This window comes from Bombyx mori, chromosome 2 (assembly GCF_030269925.1).
Source record: "Bombyx mori chromosome 2, ASM3026992v2".
Lineage (NCBI taxonomy): Eukaryota > Metazoa > Arthropoda > Insecta > Lepidoptera > Bombycidae > Bombyx > Bombyx mori.
The window spans coordinates 3,638,565-3,649,947 of NC_085108.1; the positions used below are offsets into that span (position 1 = coordinate 3,638,565).

At 38.6% G+C, this 11,383-nt stretch overlaps 1 protein-coding gene across 1 annotated transcript; it reads right to left on the minus strand.

The window, feature by feature from the left end:
- Positions 1-3,476: 3,476 nt before the first annotated feature.
- Positions 3,477-11,057, minus strand: LOC101745637 (androgen-dependent TFPI-regulating protein). The gene is made up of 5 exons (XM_004933218.5): positions 10,917-11,057; positions 8,184-8,375; positions 6,322-6,468; positions 5,785-6,002; positions 3,477-4,688 (listed from the first exon to the last, which is right to left on the minus strand). The coding sequence occupies exons 2-5, from the start codon at positions 8,364-8,366 to the stop codon at positions 4,421-4,423; spliced, it is 816 nt and encodes a 271-aa protein (XP_004933275.1). The 5' UTR covers positions 8,367-8,375; positions 10,917-11,057; the 3' UTR covers positions 3,477-4,420.
- Between the last annotated feature and the right edge of the window lie 326 nt (positions 11,058-11,383).

Here is an 11,383-nt window from a genome sequence, read left to right on the forward strand (position 1 = left end):
GTGGCCTAAAGGATAAGGGTAAGTCGTCGTGGCCTAAAGGATAAGACGTCCGGTGCATTCGTATATAGCGATGCAGGCAGGCGGGTACCAATTTTTCTAATGAATTACGTACTCAACAAATGTTCACGATTGACTTCCACGGTGAAGGAATAACATCGTGTAATAAAAACCAAACCCGCAAAATTATAATTTGCGTAATCACTGGTGGTAGGACCTCTTGGGAGTCCGCACGGGTAGGTACCACCGCCTCGCCTATTTCTGCCGTGAAGCAGTAATGCGTTTCGGTTTGAAGGGTCGGGCAGCCGTTGTAACTATACTGAGACCTTAGAACTTATATCTCAAGGTGGGTGGCGCAGTTACTTTGTAGATGTCTATGGGCTCCAGTAACCACTTAACATCAGGTGGGCTGTGAGATCGTCCACCCATCTAAGCAATAAAAAAAAACACATTTAATAGTATCTCGCAAAATATAGTCAGCGGTGATTTTTTAAATCAGCCTTTCCCAAAGTGGGCGATAACGCCCCCTTGTGGGCGCTGCAGATCTAAAGGGTTCCGCTTACCGCTGTACCAAAACATCGATTTCTTCTAAGCGGTCGCGCACCACCTATCGTGCACTGAGGGCACTTACAAAAAACTATGCTGCATTGCCGGCAATGGTTCGGAAGCAAATATTGATTTTAAACGCCCCATCTATCCAATGTGACTATTTACATCGGATCAACTAAATAGTTCATAACTTTGCCCTTAGAGTTCACAGGTATGACTTACGTAATAACGGCGCTTCCCATAGTAAAGATTTGAGGTCTGTGTCTGAAATTGTCATCACCGCGTTTCAAGTTTCGTCGAATACCTTCTACTCTATCAGATGACGCTACACATTGTTTTAATACTAGATGATTTTTTTTTTGATAAATTTTGTTTTTTAGAAATTATATTTAAATACGAATTAAATATTAATAAAATGATGAAATATTCCAAGATCGTTTAGGCATTTTTAAGTGAACACGTGAATTAAAAAGACACAAATAATATAGGTAAATAAACAATTCATTTTCTTGGTCTAACCTTAAACCAAACACTCATTGGCTTCGGGTGACTTAACAACGCCATCTGCTGAAGTAGCTTAATGCCGGATTTACATTACGAAATTAGTGTCATGCATGTTGAGCTCAGTTTCACGAAAGTAGTTTCGATATATGCGAAAGTAATATCGTTAAAAAATTAGTGTCGCGAAATCCACAGTATCGCAGTAACCATGGCGCCATCAGCATCAAAGCTATAATTTGCTATATTCAATGTAGGTAAAGAAATGCTTATATACCTATAAACTTAAAAAAAGACTATCAAGGAAAAAAAAGTTGGTAGATTCGAGGGTGGTCAACAAGAAGGCATTTAGGTGCAATGAAGTTAGTCTCTCAATTAGCAGATGAAGATCTTGAGAGTTATAAAAACTATTTTCGAATGAGTGAAGATAATTTTGATTTTTTACTGTAGGTGTTTCGGGTCCCAGAGACACCTTTGTCGCTGATATTCATTAATAAGATCTATATTTTTATCTGTACTCCATCGTTGGTTTGCCATTTTCAACGTTTGAAGCGCGTCCGTACTAACAATACACACGTCCGCACAGCGCAGGCCCTTTCGCGACATTAGTTTCACGTCGCGTTTACACTATGAAATTAGTTGCATGACATTAATTTCACCAAAAAATCGCGCAGGGCACGAAACTAATTTGCATGCATGAAATTAATGCATGCATTACGAAAGTATTAAATTACACGTGAAACTGTCGGTAAAACTAATGTCAGGAAATTAATTTCACGCCACTAATTTCGTAATGTAAATTCGACTTTAGTGTTTAAAGCTTAAACTTTTTGTGTCTTTAAAGCAGGTAGTCGCTCTCAATTAAGAAAAATAGTACAATTATTCGCCAATAGATGTCGGGAAGAGTCATAAAGTTGATTATCGATAAAGTAGTAAAATGGCTTAGTCGATCTTGATAGATCACTCTGGATATTGTTAACTAGACGATGACCGAGCTTTGCTCTGTTTTTTTTTGATAACGCCATCTTGTTGTGTCTTTAAAGCGGTTACTAGGCTGCACTAAAAGTATCGGGAATGGAATATTTCCACTGTTCCTGTCATATTAAAATCTTTTTAATTGAAAACTCCTTGGTTTTAAAAATCGAATACCATTTATTTATTTAAAAAAAGATTCTCGGTCTTGTCACGAGGTTTTGTCAAACTTGTTTAGTCGTTGAGAAAATGGAATTGACTCGAGAAAATTCAAGAGCGATGATTTATTATGACTTTCGAAGTGGTTTAACACAAAAACAGTGTCTTAACCGGATGATTTCTGCATTTGGTGATGAAGCCCCATCCAAAACCACAATTTATCGCTGGTTTGCTGAGTTTCAACGTAGACGTGTCAAGCTCAGTGATGATCCCCGTCAAGGTCGTCCATAAACTGCAGTCACCCAAGAAAACGTTGATGCTGTGCGTAAGCTGATTGAGAAAGACATAGACGGTTGTGACATACCGCGAAATTTAGGCAACTTTAGACATTGGCATGAGTCAAATACAAATAATCTTGCATAAACAATGAGGTGTAAAAAAGTTGTTTTCCCGATGGATACCGCATTCGCTCTGTGAAGAGCAAAAAGCGGCTCGCGTTACTTGGGGCGTCAGAACTCTCGAAAGATTCCACGCAGGATCCTCAAATGCTGTATACAACATTGTATCAGGTGACGAATGCTGGATATACGCGTATGAACCCAAAACAAAAAACCAGTCACGAGTTTGGGTGTTCGAAAATGAGTTAAAGCCAATAAAAATTGTTCGTTCACGGAGTGTTGCAAAAAAAATGGTGGCCACATTTGTCTCCAAAACCGGCCATGTTACGACTATTCTTCTTGAGGGACAAAGAACGGTTAATGCAGAATGGTATGCTAGCATTTGTTTGCCACAGGTCGTTTCTGAGCTCCGTAAAGAGAACTGCAACCGCCGCATCATCCTCCATCACGACAATGCGAGTTCTCACACTGCGCACAGAACAAAAGAGTTTTTAGAGCAAGAAAACATAGAATTATTAGACCATCCGTCGTACAGCCCCGACCTAAGCCCTAATGATTTCTATACTTTCCCTAAAATAAAGATTAAATTGCGTGGACAGAGATTTTCATCACCTGAAGAAGCTGTGGACGCCTACAAAACGGCCATTTTGGAGACCCCAACTTCCGAATGGAATGGTTGCTTCAATGATTGGTTCCATCGTATGGAAAAATGTGTCAAATTTCGCGGAGAATAAATTCGAAAAGCAATAAATACATTTTTAAATAGTAATGTTGTGTCACTTCGTTAATTCCCGAAATTTTCAGTGCTGCCCTCGTAGTTGCTCCCAATTAATAAAAATAGTATTATTATTCGCCAATAGATGTCGGGAAGAGTTGATTATTGAAAACACGAATAAAACAACATTTTCTGAAAATAAATCGTAGCTAGTTCGATTTATTGCCCCTGTATACTAAATTTTATGAAAATTGTTGGAGCCGTTTTCGAGATTCAGATTATATATATACAAGAATTGCTCGTTTAAAGATATAGGAAAGATTAAGACAGCAGAGAATATATAATAATGATCAAATGTAATGATTGCAAAAAAGATTTATAAATTAACAAAGCAGACAACATTACTGCTTTTGAACTTAGCAGAAAACGTTCGCCGAGCCGAGCTTTTCTTTTAATGTGGGCACATTGTAACAGGCAATGTATCGCGAAGTCACTTGACCTCGCACGCCTTTTGTTTTGCGTACATTGCGTACACATAACCAAATTATATACAAGTTTTCGTTTGCATTATTTTGCTTGCTGCTGTAATTCTCTCTCTCTCTCTCTCTCTCTGCAATCGGTCCCTCATTGATGAGAATCGTAACTCTGTTTGATTCCGTCAACTAGCTGTCTCCATCGATCCCGTTCTGTAGCTTGGTGGAGTGCATCGCTGACAGGTATTTTTAATTCCTCCGCTATTTGGTCTGACCATTGTTTGGGACCTCCACACCTAGACCTTCCCTCGATTTTACCGTTCACCACAAGGCGTTCCACATTGGTGGTATCCCTACGTGCAACATGACCGAAATACCGCAATATTCTTTGTAGGCAGGTTGTAGATAGACGTTGAGTCTTTTCTATTTTTAACTGCTTGAGAATAGAGATGTTGGTGCGGCGGGCCGTCCGTAGTATTCGTGGCATACGTCGCCAACACCACATCTCAAAAGCGTCGATTCTCTGCCTATCTTTGAATGTCCACCTCTCTGCACTTTATAGAGCAATGGAAAAGACAAGGGTGCGGACCAAACCCTATATAGTAACTAAACATAATAAATTATTAACACAAATACGCCTATCAGAAAATCGGGGATTATTATATGCGGCTTTGTGATCTCTCGTGTAACATTGCCCAAGTAAACCACTTCCTATAGCTGAATCTTCCTACAGCTGAATCTATGAAGCGAATCTTCTCAACGTCTTCGACGCCGTGGATCACAGAGTTCAACCACCACTGAAGCCTGTAGAACATCAAGCACATAGCTGCGACATAAAAGTGGAGCAGATAGAAATGTATCGTTCCTTGAACTGCTTTGAAGATCGGGTACAGCCAGACGCCGTGCTCGTGATAAGTGAAATGTAACCTGAAACAATTTTATTTATTCATTACTAACTGGTAGTTTCAGATATCATGCTGCAACGACTTATCGAAGTACCTTCCCGACGGTCGAAGTGTCAATCAGCTCTTAAAAAGGTAAGATCAGATATTCTAAGATCGCCTTGGCCTAAAGGATAAGACACCCGGTGTACTCTTTTTTTTATGGCTTAGATGGATGGACGAGCTCAAAGCCCACCTGGTGTTAAGTGGTTACTGGAGCTCATAAATATCTACATCCTAAATGCCACCACCACTCTTGAGATATAAGTTCTAAGGTCTCAAGTATAGTTACAACGGGTGCCCCACCCTAAAACCGAAACGCATTACTGCTTCACGCAGAAATAGATAGGGTGGTGGAAAGCGTTGAAACCAAAATCGCATGGTGCGTTCATTAACAGTCCCCTCTTCAAACGCAACATTGATATTACGAGCTGTTTTTGCAGCGTTACATACGCGTCGGAGCTTGTATCCAAAAATCACTCGAATTTTCAAAGTATCCTTCTTTCTTGTCTAAGCTGAATAAAAAAAACAACTGAAAGTCGATAATCGAATGTTGCACATTTTTGAAGTGAAAACTTCTTTAGAATCGTTGTGATTTCAAACCGGATGCAACGGAAAAAACGACAGGTAAGAGACACAAATACAAAAATGTGTAGGATGAAGCCAGCAAAGAATGAGACAGAAATATACATACTATTTAATACAGCGCCATCTGTGAGATTTTTTAATACTAACGTGTGTATGAAAGCTCTTGTAGTGAATTTTAATTTAGGATTATACGTGAAATTAAAATATCAATTCACAGAGGGCGCTACCTTACAATTATTTAGTAATGACAAAATTTTACATATACTTAAGACGTTTAGGATAATTGTATTTTAATTTTGGAAGGTTTCACTTCTACCACGTGTGAATTGCACACATTTTGTTTTTTTTAAAAGAAAAACCTCACAGGCACCATTTGAAAAAAAGTTTCACTCAAAAATCTCAAACCATGAAGGTTCTATGTCAATCCGAAGTACCTATTACAATAAAACGGCAATTTCATACTCTGACCCCTATTATTTGGCCATAAAACTTACACGAAGATGTACGCCAACATGTGTATCGCCAGTTGCGCGATGTTCCTGTAGTGACTTTTCGGTTTCCTGGGCCAAAACATCACCTCCCAGACCACGACCGGAACGATCATTGTATGTATGACGTGGTTAGATAGACGCGTTATGATCTTGTCCAAGTAAGCTGGGAATATCAGGCTTCTGTCGTAGTGTAATAAAGTCCAAAATACAGTGAAGACTACCTGAAAAAGGCATTGTAACTTATAATTCAACTTCAATTAAGTTTACTCCATTCAATAGCTAAAGAACTGTGAAGCTAATGAAAGCTTGTTAATAAAGCTATATAGTGTGGTATATTCTGAGCAGTCACTGGTTTTACTACTCTGTCTTCGCAATGAACGTAGGACTTAAAACCAGGACACGTTGTCTTTTAGAAATGGGATACATTCTATTTTTTATACCTACTACTAGTAACCTCAACGCTAATTATACTGACTTCATTGAATCTAATTGTGGCGGTACCGAACGTTTTAGAAGGAAAAACAATATGAAGTGCCCTACCCAACTAGACGGCCAGACCAGACCAGCGAATATAATTTCCCGCGACGAACCCAAATATTTAGGTAATCTGTAGTTCTCTTTGTGTCTATTTAGCAGCACCAGAAGATCGCAGAGTGTACCTAGCGCCGCATATCCTATCTGTAGACCCTGAAACAGAATCGGACACATATGAAATCGGAATCACTGAATATTGTTACGCGCTGGGGTTCGGGATAAATAAAATGTTCAACCAAAGTACAACTAAAAACTGTATTCAACACTTAGAACACTTAAACACTTCACAAACACTTTAAAACACTCAACATACACTTTAAAACTCTCAATTCGCTTGTTCCGCTTCGCTTCAGGTGATCCGTTCGCTGTTTCGCTTCGAGTAGTTCCGATTACTGACTGACTGCGTGCCGTCGTTGTGTCTTCGTGTCACCTTGCGGAGGCACGGATCGGGCCTCAGGGCAATCACCTCTGCCCGGGCTGGTACGATTCCTGAGTGGGTTGAATTTAGAGTTTATTTGTGTGGGTCGAATTGAGAATTTGGCGTGTTGTTTGTCTTGCTCTTCTCTTTTTTCTTTCTTTCTCCTTTCTTTCTTCCTACTTCTTCTGTCTTCTTTCTTCTCATGGGGGCGTTCGACTGCGTGCCAACTGCGTACAACGCTTTTATAGCCGATACCCCATCCCTAGAATTATCGAGAATAGTCCACCCATCACTAGTAGTAGTTTCCGCTATCTGACAATAGATGGCATTGTATTCTCGAGCATTCTAGTTGCTAGTAGATCCTTCTATATTCTTTCGACTATTCGGCGATAGATGCCGTTACTCTCTTACTGGCGTAACAATATTGTGTAATATATCAGAAACCTTTGAATATTTTTTTGATAAAGAAAATATAGAGCTTACGACACAGATAAATGAGATTTAAAGCACAAGATTGAGGTTTTGGCTCTTGAAACACCTCGTCGCTCAATGACCAGGGTCGGACCCTGGGTGACGCACGCAGAAGACATCCGAGATGGAAACGGGCTTTTTGTTTGTTGTAGTTTACAAAAATATAGTATTATAGTAATCGGCACGAGTCTTGAGCTCTCGACAAAAGAGCGGGGGGCCGTCTGCGCATCGTACACATATCAAAATAAATGGTTCAATCATGTATTTAATATATTTTTTTTAATAATTAAATTAACCTCGTTCAATTTTGGATTTATTCTTATTGTTATTATTTTGGGATATATTTCGCTGTATCAATTTTTTGTTTTTTTTTATTGCCTTTGTAGGCAGACGAGCATATGGCCCAACTGATGGTAATTAGTCACCGTCGCTCATGGACGTCAGCAATGTCAGGGGCAGAGCCAAGCCGCTGCCTACCATAAAGTACTCTCCGCAAGCCTCGTTTGAAGAAGGACATGTCATAGCGCTCGGAAAACACCGTGGAGGGGAGCTCATTCCAAAGCCGGATGGTACGTGGCTAAAAAGATCTTTGGAAACGCACTGTCGATGAACGCAGCGGTTCCAGATAATATGGATGAACTCTGCTCCGATGGCGGGAGGAGCGGACGCTTCTGGTAAATATTTAATCAGATCCTCAATCCGAAGGAGGCTTGTACTTGCGTTCCCCAGAAAACCCTGCTCCGAATTTTGAGAGACTCTTTCCTAGCACCATAAATCCGCTAAGTTTCTCGCCGGATCTTCTCAGTGGGTCGCGATTTCGATCCGATAGTTCAGCAAAGCAGTGCTCAAGCTAGGATACCAAGTGCTCTCAGGCTGAATCCCGTGAGCTCGACACCAATCACGGTGAACCTAGATTAGCCCCCTGAGGCTACTGGCATACAGATAGGCAAAAAAAGAGTAACAAAATCTCTGAACTCACCGCGGTCCAAGTAGTAAAATATCGATACTCCATATTTTTGAAGGTGCCTGTTCCGAAATTCTCCATGGACCCTTCGCTGACATTAGCTGATAATATGGCGTACTGTATGTAAAGAAGATTACTGATGTGCATTGCTATTGATAACACATAGCCGAGCAAGCGAAAGTAAATTTGATAGCTCATTGTTGTATTCTGAAAGAAAAAAAATATACATTTTTTAATTTTTTTATTAATTCCACTGTATGGATTTTGGATAATGTATTTAAGTATGGTAATGTAATCTAAGGCACTTTCTACCGGTCAACCAGAGGTGATGCATTGCAAATAATTGTGAATCCATTGATAAATAAACTAAAGGCACAAATAAAGGCACACAAAAATACATATAAATAATAAGCCTTTTATCTCTATATAGGTATATAAATATAAATATTATAAAGAGGAAAGATTTGTTTGTTTGTTTGTTTCGAATAGGCTCCGAAACTATTGGACCGATTTGAAAAATTCTTTTTCCATTAGAAGCCGACATTGTCCCTGATGAACATAGGCTACTTTTTTTTATTTTATTTTTTATTTTTTATTTTTGGTTTCATGTGTGTTTTAATGTTTCCGAAGCGAAGCGAGGGCGGGTCGTTAGTAGGTATATAAAAATGAATTGCTGTTCGTTAGTCTCGCTAAACTCGAGAACGGCTGGACCGATTTGGTTAATTTTGGTCTTGAATTATTTGCGGAAGTCCAGAGAAGGTTTAAAAGGTAGATAAATATGAATATTCCTCGAATTAAATAAAAATAAACAATTTTCTTTTTCTTTTGATGTGTTCTCCGTCGGACGGATTCCTTTTGTTTGTTTTAAATTTATTTTATTATACAAAAATTTCGGTATTTTATTTATCGATTGAGGCACTACGAAGTCTGCCCGGTCAGCTATACATAATAATCATATCGTGTGACCAGCCCGTTTCCACTTGAGTTTTTGTGCATAATTTAACGCATTGGTAGCTTTAGTTATTGACCGTATTTTTGTATGTCGTAAAAGGCTGGAGTTCATAACTTTTGTTTTAATAATTACAGGGAGGCTACTTTTAAAAATTTCCTTCAAACTCCAGTATTTATTCCATATTTGTTGTACTGTCCAGTTCGTTGTTTTTTTTTTTTTTTATTTTTTTTATTGCTTAGATGGGTGGACGAGCTCACAGCCCACCTGGTGTTAAGTGGTTACTGGATCCCATAGACATCTACAACGTAAATGCGCCACCCACCTTGAGATATAAGTTCTAAGGTCTCAAGTATAGTTACAACGGCTACCCCACCCTTCAAACCGAAACGCATTACTGCTTCACGGCAGAAATAGGCAGGGCGGTGGTACCTACCCGTGCGGACTCATAATAGGTCCTACCACCAGTGGATTTTCTGTCAAAGCTTATTCGCTTTCTAGTAACTTAAATGTAAACTTAATTGAAGTTCAATGTCATGAAGTCGTCGTGGCCTAAAGGATAAGACGTCCGGTGCATTCGTATCTAGCGATGCAACGGTGTTCGAATCCCGCAGGCGGGTACCAATTTTCCTAATGGAATATATTACGTACTTAGCAAATGTTCTCGATTGACTTTTACGGTGAAGGAATAATATCGTGTAATAAAAATCAAACTCGCAAAATTATAATTTGCCTATTTACTGGTGGTAGGATCTCTTGCGAGTCAGCACGGGTAAGTACCACCGCCCTGCCTATTTCCGCCGTAAAGCAGTTATAAGTTTCGGTTTGATGGGTGGAGCAGCCGTTGTAACTATACAGAGACCCTTGAACTCATATCTTAAGGTGGGTGGCGGCATTTTGGCTGTGGGCTCCAGTAACTACTTAACACCAGGTGGGCCATGAACTCGTCTATCAAACTTAGCAATAATAATAAAAGAAGAATAACACGGGTCAACACCAAATTTGACTTTGATTGCAAACCATAAAATTTCGATATTTTAGATCGTAATTAGACGAAAAAAAAAATACATGGCATGAAACAGTTTGCTTTTGAACTTTAATAAATTGACCACATATAAAACAAAATGCATCAGCATCGTATTTAGAATTTCGTGACATTTTAAGTTTTTCGGAGCTTGTAGAAAACATCTGATCGTTTTTTATAACTCGAGTGCCATCTAGTGGCTCTGTGTAAACGTAAGCACCCCACTCTTATAGCGCGGCTTTTTGATAAAAAAAATTGAAAAATGGGTATTATTACTATAACTATCACAAGAGCAAACTTTATACCAAAAAAAGGTATTTTATTTTCGTTTTTGTGAATAATTAACCCGAAAAGCCTAGTATAAACGTTAGGACAAAGAAAGAAATTTTTTTTGTAGAGTTGTGTAATAATTAATTGAATGCTCTTAATTTCACCATCAAAAACTAGTAATTATTACGACAATGAAATAGTTGCTTTTACGATAAGAACTAAGTTTTTTGCATTGTCACTCGATTACTGCACAGTAATTGTTTCGATTTGAAATCCCTACTAACATGGTTCCGTAAAGTTTGTCTGTTTGTTACAACATCACTTCTTCACTGCTGTACCGGTCACGAAACTTTTTGACGCACGGAATCAAACATCCGGTAGGCAGCGGCTTGGCTCTGCCCCTGGCATTGCCGAAGCCCATGGGCGACGGTAACCACTCACCATCAGGTGGTCCGTATGCTCGTCTGCCTACAAGGGCAATAAAAAAAAACAGTAAAGTACCTACCAGTTAAGCGATGAGCAGTTTTGTAGTTTAAAAAAAAAACTTTATTTCGATACACACTGAATTTATTTATCCTTAACAAGAATTCGAAGTTACACGCCCACAGTTAGGATGTTTTATGCTTGAAGATTTATGTTCAACTCCTTGAGTTTCAAGGAAAAAGAGAATATATACACCAATAGTATTTACTAAGCAATTAGTAAATTCGTCATTCAGACTATGAACCTTATTGGTAAACATGCGTATAAGATTTATCTATTATCTTTCTTCTTAAAACAAAACACTATGTGATTCATCTAAAACAGAGTTTTATTTATTAAATACAGTAAAACTTTTACTTAACAAATATCAACTATTATGGCTATATATGCTTATTCTTATTCATGTGTAAAGAAGCAAAATTTAAATTTAATTTTTTATTTCATTTTTATTTTGAATAATTATTATTATATTATAATACTTGGTATTAA

Excerpts from the sequence above, each read along its gene's own strand:
- LOC101745637 (XM_004933218.5), bottom strand. The coding sequence starts at position 8,366 with ATGAGCTATCAAATTTACTTTCGCTTGCTCGGCTATGTGTTATCAATA. Across the intron at positions 6,469-8,183 it reads ATTTTACTACTTGGACCGCG|GGTCTACAGATAGGATATGC; the intron begins GTGAGTTCAGAG and ends ATTCTGTTTCAG. Across the intron at positions 6,003-6,321 it reads TGGTCTGGCCGTCTAGTTGG|GTAGTCTTCACTGTATTTTG; the intron begins GTAGGGCACTTC and ends TGCCTTTTTCAG.